Genomic DNA, 19,285 nt, shown 5'->3' with positions numbered 1-19,285 from the left:
TATAACTATGGCGTGACCGCGGGGGAGCCAAAAAACGCAACTGAGTTGACTGCTTTACTCGACTTTATTCACTTTTCTCACATATTTCACACTGAAGATGTGACTATTTTTCTTGATGATCAGTAAAATCTGGCGAAGGATATCGTCATGGGCGGAGTGTATTCTCTGATACCCGTTACCCGATTTTGTGCCATGTAATGTGTCTATCCAATAAGACCACGCGGACGTCAATCAGTGGGTTAAATATTCTATTATTGAAAACGGTTCATTAAATATTGAAATTCCAGAGTTTTGATTGGCTTAGTGGCCATGAGATACCAGCCATTAATGATACATGCCCAACAAGGAGCGGACATTAAATTGTCTTCTGGTCCCGAAAATGAAATCTGCAAGATCTAGCAATATCTCTTGGTTTTAATGAAACAATTATTCCGCCCGCTCTTGTTGCATACGGGAGTAGCCAACTCGACGCGCAATCTATAATCTCACGTCCAATATATATATATATATATATATATATGGCTAATCGAAAACGTTCTGCGCCTACCTAGTGACAACTATCAAAACACAAGCAACAGCATGTTATACATAAGATACTCGTTGATTACAAGAAGTCTCTGTTTCACAGCTTTGGAGTAAGAAGAAGTCGCTTCATGTCGCTTAAACTCTCTCCTAGAGCATTCTGGAACTTGGTTCCATCCGTCACATCAGAGTTTTTAAATGTCGCGATAACAAAATTTATCCTGTGGAGGATGAAAGAGTTGGGGATTAGATTCCAAAGGAGTATTTATCGGCCACCATGCCAAAAATTCAAGAATTCCCGACTCTGTAGGTCGCTATGCTCAGGAAATCTACGTTGAGTACTCACATGTTCTCCTCGATACTGTAAAATGCTCCATAACCATCAGTTACCATGGCAGCACAACCGCCAAGATGGGGTGTAAAACCAACACAGCTTGTGGACAGGACGAAATTCGCGCCTCCTCCGCTGTAAAAGACACAGGAATCATTCATCACATGCAAATGCAAGCGAGAACTGAAGGCGGGACTATTAAACTGTCTGAACACCTGCAACAACGAGATTTGTTACATGCATTCTGCATTTGTCTCGCGATACACTCGTCACCGTTTCGTTGCAAGTTGCATGGGAAATGCCCCGTCGCGTAACAGGGTCTTTACACATTATCCTCATGACTGAATTACTGAAATACCTGGCCGTCCAAGCTTTGTCCAAATAGATTGCTGGAGTTGGGATTCCTGGAGAAGGAGACGGAAGAAAAATAGTTCATGACATAATGAAAGATTCAGTAGATGACTATTGTTATTTTACTTTCTATTGTGCATAAAGTCTTCTTTTCCTATGCTCGCTATGGTCGTTCTAGAGTGCTCAGAAGTTGTAGCGATCATTTGAAAACATAACGAACAGTGATCTTGGCGAAAAACGATTGCAAACGTACAGCTGTGTGCATACAGTCTATTTTTATGAGAACTTTTTCCTACTGAAGAGCATTGAGGCTGAGATTAACCAATTTAAGAACATACTAAGAGCATTACCCAGGCTGAGAGTCAGTTAAGAACATTTTTATTTTGACCAAATGTTTTTAAATGAACATTACAAATACAGATAAAATAATACATGTAAAACTGCTACCGTGTCATTTTGTACCCAGCACTAAAGTTCATGTAATCCGCGCAACAGAGCATGTCAAAAGCAACTTGACACCACATTACGGCACATATTGCTCCTTGATAGGTGTCTTGTTCACGTGAGCTTAACAGACGTTCGTGAGCCACGGACGGCAACCGAAAGTCGAATGTTTCCTTGGTTTTGCTCCTTACAACGGACAGGAAAAGCTCTTGTTGATGATTGTGGCTTGACGTTACAAACGCGATGACGCGAAAACTCACCAAAAAGGGAAAAATTCAATTTCCGTTTGCCGTCCGTGGCTCAAAAACGTCTGTGTTTAAGTTCTTAAGAACTTTTCAGGCTCGTATTGCCAAAAAAAAAAAAAAAATAAAAAAAATAAAATAAGAATAAATAAATAAAAATAAAAAATAAGAACGTTCAAGAGAAAAACACCAGTTGCTAATCCACCAGTTATATTTGAATTGCAAATTTGATTTTGGCTCTGAATGTAAACAGCTCGGGCTCATGAATAAAACTTACAGCGAAAAGTATTATATAATGAAAACGAAAAAAGTAGCGTACAAGACTTGACAGCCGAGTTCAAACAAGCGTTGAAAACCACTGCAAGAAATTATAAAATTGCCCATATGTGATCATTACAGAACTGGTTACAGTAAAAAAGTTCATCAACGCATTATATTATTGAACCACTGAAATCACTACAAAGAAATTTATATTTTCCCAGGTTTTAGTGGAAAGGTACCGACTACAGTAAGTAAAACAATGAAGGAACTGATTCAGCAATTTGTTAATTTTAATACTTAGGTCGAACATGGTAAAGACCATAAGTCACTGAAACACTGAATGTGAAATTTACACAATCTATACGCGCGGAATATTTGGTATGATGATCGCTTAGTGCGTGAAACTCGAGCAACTTTCCGCGTTTTCATTTGTATCTCCAATATATGTATTTACTAATGATATTTAGCCTTGGTGTGCCGCTCTGACAAATTACAAGCTTGAGTAGAACCACCCCTTTCCTTCTAAAAACAAAACCGAGACAGATTCTATGAGAACTTGACAATAGCGTGACTTCTGTTGAAGTGCGCTTTTTATGAGAGATTAAATGTCTAACTTTTGACCGATTTCAGTTGAGAATTTCTCTAACCTATCGTGCGTTCGCTTCTTAATTCTTTTCTTCTAATTTTCTAAAAGATCAACCGCTCAGAATGCGATCACCTCCTCCAGTTCCCCACCAAAGGAGGAATGGAACGGTCATCAATCGCCGCTAACCGATTGCCATGAAGGCAAAGCCAGCGACGTGCTTCGCGCTCAGAGGTGAACGCTTCGCATCGTCATCACGGTTGATGGAGTTGTCTTTGTTGGGGTACAAAGACGGGACACGTACTATAGAAATGATCCTAGTAAGTACGGTCTTACCAAGCGATATAGTCTCTGAGGATAGTGATTTGACCTGAAATTTGCATCCTTGTGGGACAAGACGTCGTGAAATGTCAACGCGCATGCGCATTACCATATGTAGCTAAAATTCAGTATTTTTCTTGTGGTAATATATTGCTTTATAGGGGGTATCACTGCCGCTTGTTTTTTTGTTTTTGTTTCTTTATTTGTAATAAGTTTGTCCTGTAAACAAGAAAAGCAAAACTAATTACCACGTTAGCTCATCCAATATGTTTACTTTTCAAAATATAACGCCCGGGTATAACGTCGGTCCTTTCGGCCGACAGAAAGAAAACAACATGAACGCTCAATAAATTAGATTTTTAGATTCTAGACTACAGGACTTCAAAGATAATCGAATGAGGTACATCAAACTAAAGCTATCTTGTTTCAGTGGTGAGAAAAAATTCACTTACAAGTGAATATACAGCTGAACAAGTAGACTGATTTAATCTTTGGACAGAAGAAGTATTTGGTTATAAAAGTGAATTCCTACAGTGGAACCCCACTCTACGGACACCCGGATATTACGGAAAGTTTCGTTTGTCCCGACGAGAATCTCATATATTTTCTCTAAAATTAACCCGCTTAATGCGGACAACGGACACTTTTCTGTGTCCCGAGTGACAAACTCTCACACATCGCCAACCCTGCTTTACAGACACAGGTTATCTGCGTTATCTGTTTCTTGTCATTGCCACAATTATGTGCTAATTGTAAACATTGTACCCTGTTCAAATAATGACAGATTTCTATGGGTTACTACGACTTTATTACTAAAATACAGTAGCAGAATAGCGTGACATGTTTGATCAGTCCGTATTTCTTTCGATGTTCCCGACGAAACTAATCGAACCAAATCGAACGTTTCATTTATCGAACTTAATCGAACGATTGGGTTCGATTGAGTCCACAATCGAATTCTCCCCCAAAAAATGGAGCAACCGAACCCAATCGCACTTTGATTGAGTTCGATTAGGTTCGATGGCCGAAGTTGCCATACATTGGGTTCGGAAATCGAACGCAATCGAACGCAATCGAACTCTCACACAATTTTTTGGTTCGATTGTGTTCGATTGCCGAACTCAATCGAATCCAATCGTTCGATTAGTTTCGATTGAGTTCGATTACCGAACAGTTGAAGTAGTTTCGTCGGGGTCTGCGAAATCTGCGAGCCAGCGAGCCATGCGAGCCACCGTGCGAGCCATGCGAGTCACGCGAGTCATGCGAGTCATGCGAGCCACAGTGCAAATGTTAAGAATTTTTATTTGTTTTATTTACATTCGTGTGAGAAAATTTTGGACGAATTTTTTTCTTTTTTTTTTTTTTCGTTTTTGTTATAATTTTGGAGAGAATTTTGCCTATTCAAAATCGCCCAAGATGCGCAAAAAAATAAAAACAATACGCAAAAATTTATTAAGGTTCAAGACTTCAGAAAAAAAATCCGAGAAAAACATACGGCAGCGGCAGCACCACTACTCGAATAGGTATCTATTGATACATGTCATTCATTGATATCCACGTGGAACTTCATTCAAGAAAAAAAAAACAATGCTTCTGTTACGCTGCTTCTTTTCAAATTGAATTTAGTGCGACAATATTGACTTCGCTCATCTTTGAGTACTCATTTATCATACCTTACAAGTTTGGAATGACACTGACAATCAGCCCTGACGTGTCAATTACAGTCAACCCAGGTCACGCGTGAACAGTATTTCCAAGAATGAAATGAACATTCGAATTTCTCTTTGTAATGTCCGACGTGTGAATGGAATGTTGGACATTTCTTTGGAAATCGTTCCAAAAAAGACGCATTAACTGAAAAAAAAAAAAGATTCAAAATACTTATAATAATAATAATAATAATAATAATAATAATAATAATAATAATAATAATAATAATAATAATAATAATAATAATAATAATAATAATAATAATAATAATATTTATCCGGGGAGCCCACTCGCCTTGGCGGTTTTCAGTGGGGCCCTTGGGAAACAATTGTTATTCTTGAAATATTCAATTTTGCAGTGTAAAGAAAAATTCATAGCTTTATACCATCAATAAGCTAGGGAAATTTATACGGGAACTCTGAAATCTCGTTGGCGACTTTCAAAACTGACATGTAAATTTCAAAACTCCGTTCAAATTTCAAAAATATCGTTCACGCGTGACCTGGGTTGACTGGAACAAAAAGTATCATGGTTTGCGTTGTCCCACTGTAAGAATTAAATATTGCGATGTTATTCATCTTGTTCCGATGCTCTTGTTCTTGTTCTTATGTGAATGTAAATACAACAAATAAAAATTCTTAACATTTATACTGTGGCTCGCATGACTCGCGTGACTCGCATGGCTCGCACGGCTCGCATGGCTCGCATGGCTCGCATGGCTCACACCTTGGCTCGCATGGCTTGCTGACTCGCAGATTTTTATCACTCGTTTCGTCGGGGGTGTTTGACCCTTATACTGTAGTTTTCTGCCTACTATGCCTACACAAAACTTATTGATCCTCCAAAAAAGGCAACGAGAAGCTACACGTTCTTACCTTCCGAAGCAGCAATCAGCTGTAATCCCAACAGATGTCGATCAATACCTTGAGAGCCAGGAAAAAATCTAGTAAGTTCTGTTCTATAAGTTCAGAGCGAACTTATAGATGTAAATACTGGAAATGTGATGTTTTGAAAACTCTTAAACTTCAAATTGAAAAAATGGTCAACCATTAGAGTCCAACTATGTTGAATACTGGCTTCTTTGAACATTTTTTTGACATTTTTGTATTTATACTCTCCACTCTTACTGTTACATAAGCCCAAAATACAAAAGTTGGAGGTATTAAAACAAAGAATAACACGCAGCTCAAAAATACAATACAAAAATACAATTCAAATACGGGGAGGAGAGTAGAGGGGCACCTTTAGGGCTTCTTTAAACCCCTCACCCCTTGGTGGTACTCCCCTATGTACGCTATATAGGTATGTGTGGCCCTAAAGGGTAAAGTTTTTTAGACTTTTTGACGTGAAATAGGGTATGGATTTTAACCATTTTGGTGTTAAAGTCTGATAATAGCCTAGGGATGGGTGGGTTGGGGAGATAGTTATTTGTTTCTTCTAAAATCTTTCTATTGTAAGAAAACTTGTTTCTACCTTGTCCCTCAACAGCTTCTTTCATGAGCGTATGGTGTTTCTTGCAAGCTTCACGAAACAGTCGTACTCTAGTCGAGTTCTAACAAAGAAAATATAATTATTAAGTAACAGATATTGCTATATTAAAATAACCAGTCAACAAACAAACAAACAAACAAACAAACAAACAAACAAACAAACAAACAAACAAACAAACAAATCATCATCCACGACAACAACATTGTTTTTCACTGAACTTGGCAATAAAAGAGATCCAAAAATTCACTCACATCAGTGTTTTTGTCTGTCATTGTTTTGCACCATGCTGTGGACTCCACTGTACACGAACGCACCTAAATTAAAAATTCCACACAAAATACATCAACAAAAGGGGCACTTTCAGGGATATCACAGTGTGTGTGTACTGTGTAATACTCTAAATTGTTTGACGCCGTCATGTACACTATTTTTTTTTCAAACACGACATTAGTATTGCTAGATAAATTTTTGCACACGATTCTCTTAAGGTGATTCAATCGAAATATAGTCAGAATGAAATACGTCTTAAGCACTTCACTACACCCAGTACATAAAAAAATCAACAAATAAAATATAGATGGGGGGTCATCATGCTTCTTCTCACGTTTTTGGGCTGTAATATATGACTGCTTTGCTAGCTTGTAACAGTATTATATCTCTGTGCGTTAGAGGGTCGTATGACGCAGTTTTCAAAGGTTTCCCCTTGCCATATGCAGGGCATATTTAGAGGTAGAAGAAACGTTCAATTAGAGCTTGCAAGATCGTGTCCACCCTCAAAGACCCAGGGGCAGATAGTCGGGGCCAAATCGAAACTAGCGAAGATTACAAGACGAACGGGAAGTCTTGTAAACTTCGCCAGTCCGATTTCTCCCGAGAAATCTTCGCCCCGTCCCGTATACCTAATAATTGCATCTAATAGTCAGTTGATTGTGTGACCATTAAACGATCTCTCAACGTGACATGTTGTTGTGAACATATTGCTGTGGATTTCTGTAGCTTATCAACGTAGCAATTTAAAAATAACTATAAAACAACCATTCACCATTAACCGAACAGATATCACTTATGACGGTGTACATTATAACTAAATACTGAAAATGGAAAGTGGCTAAATTAAACACTACCATTCAATAAAATTAATTACTTTATTCATCTGTCAATTTTAAATATATTTAGCGCAGAGCACTATTTGGGGACACTCTCCAAATCGAACTGCAATATTTTGGAAATGTTGGTTTTGGAGGAGAGGGGAAAACCAGAGTACCCAGAGAAAAAACTCCCAGAGCAAGGACGAGAACCAACAACAAACCCAACCGACATGATGCCGAGTCTGGGAGGGGATCTCTCAAACCACCGTGCCAGCCTTGCTCTCATTTTGAAGAGTTCTTGTCAAACAATGACATCACAAATTGACTGGTTATTCAGGTAAAACACCAACAGCTTAACCGCAAAGGGATGATGAAAAGCTATTTCTTTGACACCCCCTCCCCTCCCCCATTCTCCAAAAGTGGCAAAGTATATTATTTACAGTCTCCCATTGCAAGATGTTTACTGAACTCTGATCGAACCAAACCTGGACCCCAAAGATCCTTTCTATTGCCGAACAACATGGAATAAAATAGCAGTTACAGCGACTCACTGTGTCTGTCCGTCCATGGTAAAACTGCCGGGTCTGGGCCGTCTCGTATGTGGGTGCAGGCCTAAAACACAACACAAAAACTGATCATGCAGCTGAAGGGGAACAGACTTTGATTTGGAAATGAGTGTCATGGAATATTTTAAGCCTGGTGCTGGAATAAATGAGAATGATGTATTGTTCAGTGAATGACACAGGCACACTCGGTAAAAGGAAACCTGAGTGCTCCTGTACGAGAATTGAACCTAAGACCTTCCGATTACTAGTTCCTAGCAGTATGCAGGATGTTTGTCCCATGAACCTAGTTTAATGGCTTTAGCTCCAACGAGTCTCCTGTAGCTCAGTGGTAGAGCATCCGAACTAGTAATCAGAAGGTCTTAGGTTTGACTCCAGATAGGAGCACTCTGAATAACACATACTGAATAATACATGATTCTCAGACTTTGACTTACTCCACAATGAATTGGAGGATCTATTTTTCTCTTTTATTACTTATTCTAGCTGATCAGGGATAAGAGATCCACATCTAGGGATGAACTATGCTAAATGAGGCCTAGTTGTTCAAAGACTGATTAAGCTAATCCTGGGTTAACGTGAACTTTGATTCAAGTTTAATTACTGATCAATAAAGATTCTTCCAAAAGATTTTTGCACCTCAGTTTTGACCAAGACTTTTTCTTTATCATTTGCTTTAAGTTTACTTTAACAAACATTTTTAACGAGCAAAATGAAAACCTTGGTTTAACTTTTAATCGGGGATTAGCATTATTCGGCTTTCGAACACCTGGGCCTTGATCACAAGAGTAACTTATAACCTCTCTCAGATTTGGAAATCATTAACTTGTAAAATTCACTGTCACACATAAAAATCATTATGTCATCTCCATAAATGGCAGTAAACTGCTGAAGGTGGCAGTCCACACACCACCTCATGTCTTTTCATTTCTCTATCAGGGTTTAATGCCAAGAAGGATTTTACAGATTTTACCAATTTGTTTTTGTTTAGCAAATTTCAAATGTTGTTTTCTTTCAACATGAATGCTGTTTGGTTTACTTCATATCATTTCACTTGATACTGAACATACTTGCCATGCAGCTTATAATACGCTAGTTGAATTGCCATTTGTACAAAAGTGTCTGGGTGGATCTTTAAAGGCTTTATAGAACCTTTGCCATACTCATCTGGGTGATACACCATTAGATTTATCAGCGCTGCCTGAAAGAAACAATTTGCAATTATGACATGTCTGTCATGACCAAATGCCACATTCACTAACCAGACATTATGCTGTTGACTGTACAGGCTGCAAACCCCCCCCCCCCCCCCCAAAAAAAAAAAAAAAAAAAAAAAAAAATGAAGCTGTGACCCAGTGTCTATGGTAATGACAATGAGCAATATCCGTTTTAGAGAGCAAAAGAAGCTGGTTTAAGAGATATTTTGACAGCATTGCCATTGCAGTACATTCCATCAATGCTAGACTTACCACTTTTTCATATTTTTGGACAGCTTGTCCAATCCCATCACAAACAACATCATCAGTTGTGAATACCAACTCCTGAGGTTTAAAATAGTTTTTGATCTTCATGCTTCCCTTGTAAAACAAACAGAATAAGGCTTCAAAACAAGTAGATTTGATCGACACTTAGTGCAAAACAAAGGATGGTTTAATTCACCACATTTTTAAGGTTTTTGTCCATCCCACCATCTCTATCAGAATTTTTTATGAGTAATAAATTTACTAGAAACGTTTCTATAAATCTATCTCCTGGTTGTTGACTCAAATGTTGATCAGTACTGCAGAGTTCTACTAGCCTGGTTAAAAACATTTACAGAACATGGGCACAACATAGTTAAATAGTTCTAAGCTAAATCTGTCAAAATACAACTTGCATCCTAGAAGAGAATCTGATGTAGATTGTTTTGAGAAGTGCTTCCAATGTTACCTGGATGTAGTCAAAACCGGCCTTGTGACTTTACAGACAAATGAAGACAACACACTTGTCGTTTTTGCAACACCTATATTTCGACCACACAAGTCAGTTTTCAAATTGGCGAATATTGGGACAGAGAGAGAGATCATGCAAGTCAAGTCTAGCAGTGTTATGAAATGTCACACAATCCATTCATTCATTTAAATCTACTTATTTTCCTTTCAATTAAACAAACTAAAACCGACAGTATATTTGTATGTAGTGGACTCACAGTTTTGCAGTGGGCCATGAATACATCAATCATACAATATTAATTTACCTTCCATTCTCCTCCTCCATTTTCTTTAAGGTATTTAAGTGCTAAGAAAATAGAACCTATTTCTACAACACCATCAAATGGTGCATGCTGAAACAAGATGGATAAAAAAATATACAAGTGAGAGAAAGAAAGAGATTAATTTTACAAACATTGACATAATTTGTAAACAATTTTAAAGTGCATTAATCTAGTTGCTAGAGCTAAATAGGCTGACTCTTTTGACATTTCAATCAACAAGAAAAGTACATTAAAAAAAAAAAAAGATTTCATATAGACATACACACCACAACACAAAGTACAGACCTGAGTGGAAGTAGCTCCCTAAACAAAAATGGACTTTTAGGCAGACATTGATAGCCTGCATTGCTGGCTGTTTTGTCTGTGGACGTTTATTTGATTTATCAGCAGAGTTAATAACTTGTATATTTACCGAATGCATCCTTTTCAGCATGGATTACAAGACTGTCATTTGCCAACTTTTCTGTTTCCATAAATGGATTTAACTTAAACCGTGTTGATGAATATAAATACCTGGGTGTTGTAATGGATGAATGCCTGAGATGGAAAGCTCATGTCAAATACTTACTAAGTTAAAGCAGGCAAAAGGATGGGCATGCTTGGCCGCACCAGAAAGAACCTAAGTATGCAAACTGCAGATCAAGTCTATAAGACTTTTATATTGCCTATTAATAGAGCATACATTATCACATTTACCTCTAAATAAAATTATTGTACTTACATCACAATGAGTGGCAAGTCTCCCAGATTTGAATGCCAAAATACTTAACGACTTGTCAAACCAACGATTTTTGCAGTCGCCTATTACAGACTCCCTACAAACCTACCATAAAAAGAATTATTACACTATTAAATTAATTTAATTTACCTTTAAAAGCATACAGGCCATCACTATGCCCCAGAATTGTCTGTGGAATAGTCATGATGCAAAAGTGTAATTTGTGTTCAATGTCTCACAAATGGCACATGGCACACAGACTGGATATAGGCACAAATTTATATAAATTCACACTATTATAATACTTATTATTTTAAGTACTTTTAAAAGCAGCGCAAAGTCCACAGTACATTTCTAATTATTTATGTTGGCAAGTCTTGAACAAAGTTCTAGCTTAAGGACGGTACCTACTATTGTTACTGCGCATACGTTCTGCGTATCTCGAGATACTCGGGTTTCCTATGGGTGGTGCCTCCTAATACAAGGATAATTTTGTGCAGTTTAAAACTATACGGAGAAAGCAGCACTTAGCAGGTGCTTTTGGTATCTCAAAGGAAAATTATGGGGTAACCATGCATTTTTCAGAGATAATTAGACTTCAATTTAGGGAAAAAATCCCATACATTGCTTTATATTTTGGCGCTTTTTAGCGATATTGTTTAATTATCTCTGAAAAATGCGTGGTTACTCCCAATTTTCTTTTTGGATTTCAATAGCCCTTGCTAAGATCTGCTTTTCCCTCATAGTCATAAGCCGCACAAAAATACTTCGGTATTAGTAGGCACCGTCCTTAATTTACAAATTAATGAATGCTTCTTATAGTTGAATTTCTGGTAATGAGAAATGCATGCATGAGCTCTAAAATTCATACCACTTTTCAACCTTCAGACCACTAAGATGGTTAAAAATCTATACCCACTGAATATTCAGACAGCTCAAAAAATGTACCCTTTGGGGTGGATGGCACATACCTATATTGCTTATATAAGGGAGCACCCTCCCCCCCCTCCAACAGGTATTGGATGTCAGCTTGTGAAGCTGTCTCTGCATTCATCATGAGTCCATTGTCGGTCTCAGTCGTTAATTTCACCCATTACTCTAAAATTTTCTCTCATATCCCCAGTAAAGAACAGTCCACCACCATTTCTATCACAAATTGTGTCCCCTTATCTCTACTCTCATTGGCTAAGAAAAACTGTGATGTCATTATTTATATATACCTTTTGCATTGAACATTTTACACTGACCTCAGTATCTGTAACTGGTGTGGTTTCATCAAGAACCAAGGCAAACAAACTTGTTTCAATGACATCAAGGTTCTTTTGGTTATTTTGGTCCAAATTTATCAACCTTTCTCGCAGCTAGGGAATCAAACGACACAATTACCTCACACTTACATACAGTACCTTTAATTCCCTTTGGACACAGAGTCAGTTTAAAATACTTAATTTCGTTTGTTTTAAATCTTACTTTTACTGGAATTTGGAAAAACAGGGTGGGTGACTGGTTAGATTATGCTTGTCTCTGGACAATTATTGAAAACAGGACCATCCTATGTCAAATTTAATGTTGCGTTTTGTTTTTGTCAGATGTGAGCTAGGCTATAAGAAATCCCACAGTAGGTGATATAATTGAACAGATGAATGTTGTGCATGCATGTTTCTAATATAATTATCTTTGTTTTGACCTGCTTCCATTTTTTGAAAAACAAACAAACAAACAAACAAACAAAAAAATAAACAACAACAACAAAAACAAAACAAACGGGCTTTAAGGGAAGCAGGTATAACGATAGTGGGGATTTTAACACTGAGTTTCGCATATAAGCTATAATAAATTATTATGAAGGTCAAACCAAGTAAATATTTTGACAGTAATTTTTAGGCACAGTTTTTTAACATTAAATATTATTTTTTTGTCTTTTAACTAAAGTGTTTAACAAAAAGTTAACACTCTGATAGTAAAAACCCAAACAAATGCATCAGGAACAAAACTACACTTAAAATGGTATGCACCTCATAGTTTTTTAGCTTAGTAAAATTTTCTCACCTCATACCAGACAGTCCGTTCCTCTCCTGTCAAACTGCCAATCGGTAGGCCTGGAGGGCTGGCTTCAGCCATGGCTTGTATCTCTTGAAGCTGTCTTAAAATTCAATACAGGTATTTATATATTGTTACATGGAGATATCAAATCAAAGGATTCTAATGAAATGGATGACTTTTTATAATACAATCTGTATTTTAAATATCAAGGATTAAATACAAGAAGGCCGCTATGGGAAGAGGCTTTCATCCTGCAGTAGCTGGATCTAACAAATCCAATACAGGATTATAATTAATTATTTTAATAATTAAAAGTATGTACAATATCCAGGAAAATTATGGTGATTCTAACTGAAGGTCTTGGCATTCTAAGATGGCATACATTTTATTATAAATAAAATGCTTAAAACTGGCTATACCCAGTTTTAATTTTAATACATTTGTCTGTATAGCGAACCAGCCGTGAACTGCTACTAAAAATAGTTCGCGGGAAAAAAATACAGGGAAATGTATGGAAAGTTCAAAACACGACTGGACGCTTTCTGGCACAGCTAGATCCCTCCAATTTTTTTCTTAAAATCCTTTCCCTAGTTCCAAAAGTTTCCAATTCATGAATTTTTCAGAAGCGATGTTTTATGAAAATTATTTGACATCGGATTTCCATACAAACACTGTTATTTCAGACGTGTTTGCCTACCCGTCAAAATGGCGTCGAAAACCGTGATAAGGCCTATTAGGCCTGGGTTCTTTGTACATCAAACGCAATTAAATTTTTTCTGGCATTTTCTTATTATATATTATTTATACATTCTAAATAAGAATTTATTTAGTTTTATCAATTTTATGACAATTGTCAATTTGTTATTATTGAAACTTAGCATTTAAATTTAATAGTTTTTATTAATTTTATGAGGATTGTATAAATTAGACTTGAAATAATTTTATGTGTCTTAAGGGGGAAGGCTAATAAAGTATTGTATTAATATGGTCACCTCTAAATATATAATAAATAAGCAGTGAGGGTATTAACTTTAGTCAAGAAAATATGACACTTACTGTTCAATTTCAGGTGGTGATAATGGCTCGAGATTTTTGTCCAATACTATACAGCTAAAGATCCTTCCTCGTGTTTGCACAACAATGTGTCGAGGTGACCTATGAGGGGCTTAAATGATCACAATATTTAACTTACATGGAGCAGCCCTAGTGTAGAGGTATTTATGTAATAATCTTGGCCTCTGGTTTTAACTGCTTGGCTAGGTATAACATCCCAAACTTTGAAAGAAGATGACCACATATGAGGTCAATAATTACAGATCAATTAAATTACCTTCAAATAAATACTGTATCTATGCTTTAGAATTTAGCCTGTATTACGGCACATGCATTTTCCAACTTTTATTTCACAGCAGGTTATTATAAACAAAAGCTGGAAAAAGCATCTGTGCTCGCAGGCTAAAACTTTAGGAATAATAGTTATTAATTAAGAACAATTTTGTGTCAAATGAGAAGTCATCTTTGTTTTGTTTCAAGACAAAATGCAGACTGTACTCATTTGTTGTGAATTGATGCGTAAAATGGGTTTGCATGGACTCCAACTGACAAAACTTGTTTTCACTGCATTTTGTTTTTGTGTTCCAATGGATTTTGTTAATGCAGACACTTAGCTACAATTTTTTCTGTTGATGACTGTAAACTCTTGAGGTGCGGACAGGTTTAATATTAAATTCAGATAAAAAATGAACGCAATTTGCTACCTGTCACAAAGCTGGCTTTAAGAGAATCCTTTTCTCTCCCAGGAATTTTGCAACAAGAGAAGAGTCGAGTAAACTGAAACATGCACAATGGAGCAGCACCCATCCTATCAATAGGCTTTTCCTGCCTGATTTATAAAGAAAAGAGAATCATAAAGAGAATAAGTGAATGGAATTGTACTCAACTCTTTTGGATATTTCAGAGGTAAAAAAACAAACAAACAAAATAACAAAAAAACAAAACAGGTTTGTGGTATTATGGGGGGTAGGGGGGGGGGTGGTGTTGACTTGTTCTAATTTTTTCTTGTTCTGTCCTTACTGCTTACTGATGTTGATAGCCCGATTCCGAGTTGCTGTGAACCTCATTATGGGAGCAAGGCCAAGTGCAAAGCTTTTCATATGAAAATTAGTTTTGTTTGCATATGAATGGCACCTCATTTCCATAATAAAAACTTTGCACTTAGCCTTGCTTTCATAATGAGGTTCACAGCAACACGGAAATGGCCTTTTATATTCCTATTGATACCAGCTGAGAGAAGTTATTGAATTGTTAGGACAATTTTCTTTGAACTTTTGAAATCCAGAAATTGGAACTAATATTGTGGAGGCGTGGTGGTGTAGTGGTTAGCCCTGGACAGCTGGAAGATCAGAGGGCTGGTGGTTTGAGGCAAGGTTGGTTTCGTAAGACAAAAAACTTTGCTCCACATTGTCTCTCTTAATACCCAGGTATATAAATGGGTACCAGCAACATACTGCATGGGGTAACCCTGCAATGGAATAGCATCCCATCTTGGTAAGGTGGAGTATCCTGTGATGGACTAACATTCATCCAGGAGCAGTAGCAATACTCCTACAACTGTACTTGCTTCATGCTACACAAATGGGCTAAGGGAACATGACTGCACTTTTTTCATGTCCAGAAATTATGTATGCAAATGAGATGAACAAGTGCAGTTTACTCTGTCCAGAACCTTTGGATGCTAATCAGATGCATACTTCATGAAAGACATCACAAAGTGTCCCCTAGTCCTACTCCTCACCTAAGCACAAGTTAATTTCTGTCAAACATGAAGTCAATATGAAATGACAAGTAGCTCTGTCTAGTATGAAGTACCCAAATTCAGTTATGTGGCTCAGCATTTCTTTATGTAAGTGTTTTCTTTAGTGATCATTTCCTTTTGCTTATTAACCTATTGGCAACTGATCACAAAGTCATACATGTACAACTACGAAGGATCGAGAAATTACAGTGTAGATCACTGATGATCACCACTCAGTATTGGGCTTCAAAGATTAAGAGTTTATCATATATAAATAAGAATATACCATTACCTATAGAGTTTCTGCCAAATAACAGCAGTTCCGTGAACCACAAGGGCAGCCCTCTTGATTTGAGTCCCATCCTGGGCTGGCCACATGTCTTCGATATTCATTGGTCCTCCAATGTTGACCATAGGAGCTGACGGAGAACGAGATGTTAGATATGCGACATCTTCCCACCACGTTTCAAGCTTGATGAAAAGAGAGAAAGGCCTGACTTAGTCAAAATAATTAAAAGTTCTGTCTCCAGTACAGTCAATTAGCCCTTATTGCCATGTTTAAATTTGAAACAGTGAAGTTTTTGTGGTTCTGACAACTGTTTTGAATTACAACCAAAGAAAGTGCTTTATTTAATAATTTAAATGAAATAATTTAAATTTAATCCTTCTCAAAGCGGAAACAGTTTTCAGTCTTGACCAAAATTAATTACAAAGGAAGTTGGATGTCTTAAGTCAATTTACATGTATGCCTTGCATGGCTAATCAACTATCCTTGAGTCAATGCCAAGTTAAACTAAAATTATATTGTCTCCGTTTCATTGTTGATGATTAGTCATCTGTAAATATAATTGACAGGCATCTGGTGTTAAATTAAATTTATACAAGGTGTGTTAATTTGGTCAAGACTGAGAACAGTCTGAACTGCTTCTGTTTTGAGAAAGGTTAATAAAAATTATTTTAAAGCAATCTCATTGGTTAACAATGAGTAATTAATACAGAACAGTTTGATCTCAGATTTGCAAAAGCTTTGCTCTCTCTGGTTTACAAGTACATTGAATTTTTCTACTTTGACGCTGCAAACTATTCTGACTAAACATCACAGAAAGTCGATGTAAGGTGTGGGTATGTTGTGGTTCAATTTTTCTTTTTCTTTGTTTTTATACATGGTAATGTAATATTAATATTGATACTGAGTATCAAACAAAGGAAAATAAAAATTGAACCAAGGACAAAATTGAACCACAACAGATATATGGGGAAAATACTAATTAAAATGAAATTATTTCAATCTAGATGTGATTTATAATCCAATTAAGACAGAAAATGAGAATAAGCCATTGTTACCCAATTCCTCATGTTTTTTCCTCTCATCTCAAGCTTCTTCTGTAACTCTTTCCCAACTCCACTAGCAAATTCATTCACAACAAATTGGGTTCGAAGAAACTCTTCTTTTGTAAGGTGAGGCTTCACTATCAAGGATAAAAATATCACTTACAATTACACAAACAGACACATGAAGAGTAACATTTTATACAGTAAGCAAAGCTAATTAACTTACAGAAACATCTGTCATGATGAAGACAAACAATAGATCAGTAAGCCTTATGTATAACACAGGTATAACTTATTGCTACAGAGTGTAAATAAAATTAATGTTCTCTACACAATAAATAATAAATAAGCGGTAGCAATGATGAGTGATGTTTTGATGGCTCCATGTTATTTTCAAACAGTTGTGTAAGTCCTAGAAACATCAGTCAACATTGCTATCACTTGTTTTTATTTTAACTTGATTATTGAAAACCTCCGTTACCACAATAAACTACTAATAAAATAAATTACAAAGAGATGCAAAATAAGCCTTTGAGGTGTACATTGAGGCTCATTGTTGGTAAAATGGAAGAACAGTTCGTAGACAGATTACTGACAATCTGTCAACAGATTAATCACTGCATGTGTTACCTGAATCCAAATACTTTTCACATGTTTGTGCTAATGGTGGTACTGGAAGACTTGGGAGTTTATCTTGCAGCCCAAAAGTCTTTTCCATGGTGTTGAAAACAGATGATGCTAACAAGAAACACAAGATAGGAAAGTCAAAGATGTTAACATATGAATGAACAGTTGTACTCTCTAAAGCGATGTCTTTGGTTGATGTTAGATAATACACATATCCCAGGGATGAGATGTAGGCAGTAGCTGGTATTTAAGAAAACGGCCCCAGTGTTAAACAATGAAAGCCAAGTGTCGGCTAATGGTAGATGTTTGTGAGCGCCAAAAGCACAAGCAGTACTGGAAGTCTGGTGGCATGCTCCCTCAAAATAATTTTTAAAACTGGAGCATATGCAAACGTTGCATTTTGTTGGATTTTAACTCATGAACCACTTGTGAATGAGTAAAACCATTGCTGCATTATGAGTAAGTCAGCTGTTAGAAATTTACACGTTTATAAAACATGAGAAATTATACACAGTCCATGTACATGTATGACAACATGATAGCTAGGAAGATGGACTGTGGACCAGCTATGATTATGAAATACATCCCTGTATCCTGTAACTACATGTATGGTAGTGAATGTCAGGACAAGGCTGTTGCCTAACAGAAGCCCGGTAGCTCGGGGCGCCCAAGAAAATTCTATGGGCACCTAAATGTTTTGCAGCAGCACCTAACACTTCACATGTTGGGCTCCTAACTTCTTGGCTTTTGGCCTTGTGGGCTCCTTGAAATTGTTCTTAGGTAACGGCCTTGCAGGGCATTGGACTTGGGGGGATGCCTTGGGGTGGGGGGGGGGGGGATATACACATGTATGGCAACTTTTGAGACAAATCCATGATATTTTGATCGATAAGATCGGCTTCAATGTCAACCATAAATCAAACAGAAATAACGTTTCTTGCTGAAACTGCATACCCTCCTACCCTAGACGAAAAATAAAATACGAACCCCCCTGTATACCAAAAATTGGAAACACAGAAGTTTTTGAGCCACGGACGGCAACACGAAATTGAATTTTTCCCTTTTGAGAGCATTTTCACGTCATCGCGTTTGTAACGTCAAGCCACAGTCAATTTCATCAAGAGCTTTTCCTGTCCGTGGTAAGGAGCAAAACCAAGGAAACATTCGACTTCCGGTTGCCGTCCTCTGTACTTAAGCTCCCGAATAAATAAGACACAGCGTAACACTACTTGCACGAAAAATGCATTCGTTACCAGGAACGATTACTGTTCAGGAGAAATTGACAATCTAGCCAATCTTGGTGAAATATTTTTTATGCATTCACAGTTGATTGAGTTCAACAACAAGAGCGTGCAAATTGAATTGCTATTCGGTCCAAACATTTTCGCAGACAAACCTTGGTAAAGTTTAGAGTATAATCACCTGAGAAACCCCGATTGGAAAGACGAATAACTTTGCACCAACGTCTCTCCACTGTGCTTAGGACGATCCGTAGCGCCAAAGTTGACATGGATGGATGAAAACTTCCCAGTCTATGTAGAGAGCGGGTGGTCCCAAGCCACATGAAAGCGGCACTTCAGTGATTCTTACAAGACAAACAAACTACCATG

The 19,285-nt window shown here is 37.1% G+C and overlaps 1 protein-coding gene and 1 non-coding gene across 2 annotated transcripts; both read right to left on the bottom strand.

Annotated features, from left to right (window-relative positions):
- Positions 1 to 45: 45 nt before the first annotated feature.
- On the bottom strand, positions 46 to 19,240 carry LOC146486370 (peroxisomal carnitine O-octanoyltransferase-like). Its single transcript, XM_085100514.1, has 19 exons — positions 19,098 to 19,240; positions 17,679 to 17,786; positions 17,061 to 17,185; positions 16,009 to 16,187; positions 14,680 to 14,804; positions 13,979 to 14,087; positions 12,929 to 13,022; positions 12,127 to 12,240; positions 10,883 to 10,984; positions 10,144 to 10,230; positions 9,377 to 9,484; positions 8,978 to 9,108; positions 7,896 to 7,956; positions 6,508 to 6,570; positions 6,239 to 6,317; positions 5,641 to 5,688; positions 1,212 to 1,257; positions 869 to 988; positions 46 to 743 (listed from the first exon to the last, which is right to left on the bottom strand). Exons 1-19 carry the CDS (start codon positions 19,237 to 19,239, stop codon positions 623 to 625), a joined length of 1,962 nt encoding a protein of 653 aa, XP_084956640.1. The 5' UTR covers position 19,240; the 3' UTR covers positions 46 to 622.
- On the bottom strand, positions 2,850 to 3,068 carry LOC146486371 (small nucleolar RNA U3). The gene has a single exon (XR_014860620.1). It is a non-coding gene; the product is annotated as a small nucleolar RNA U3 (small nucleolar RNA).
- Positions 19,241 to 19,285: the final 45 nt, after the last annotated feature.

The sequence above is a fragment of the Pavona decussata genome, unplaced genomic scaffold (assembly GCF_977016875.1).
Source record: "Pavona decussata unplaced genomic scaffold, jaPavDecu1.1 SCAFFOLD_21, whole genome shotgun sequence".
NCBI classification, from domain to species: Eukaryota; Metazoa; Cnidaria; class Anthozoa; order Scleractinia; family Agariciidae; genus Pavona; species Pavona decussata.
The sequence above is the reverse complement of the archived record's forward strand: the minus strand, read 5'-3'. Positions and strand labels throughout refer to the sequence as shown.

Excerpts from the sequence above, each read along its gene's own strand:
- LOC146486370 (XM_085100514.1), bottom strand. The coding sequence starts at position 19,239 with ATGTGGCTTGGGACCACCCGCTCTCTACATAGACTGGGAAGTTTTCAT. Across the intron at positions 16,188-17,060 it reads GAAAAAACATGAGGAATTGG|CTTGAAACGTGGTGGGAAGA; the intron begins GTAACAATGGCT and ends CTTTTCATCAAG. Across the intron at positions 10,231-10,882 it reads GACTTGCCACTCATTGTGAT|CATGCACCATTTGATGGTGT; the intron begins GTAAGTACAATA and ends ATCTTGTTTCAG.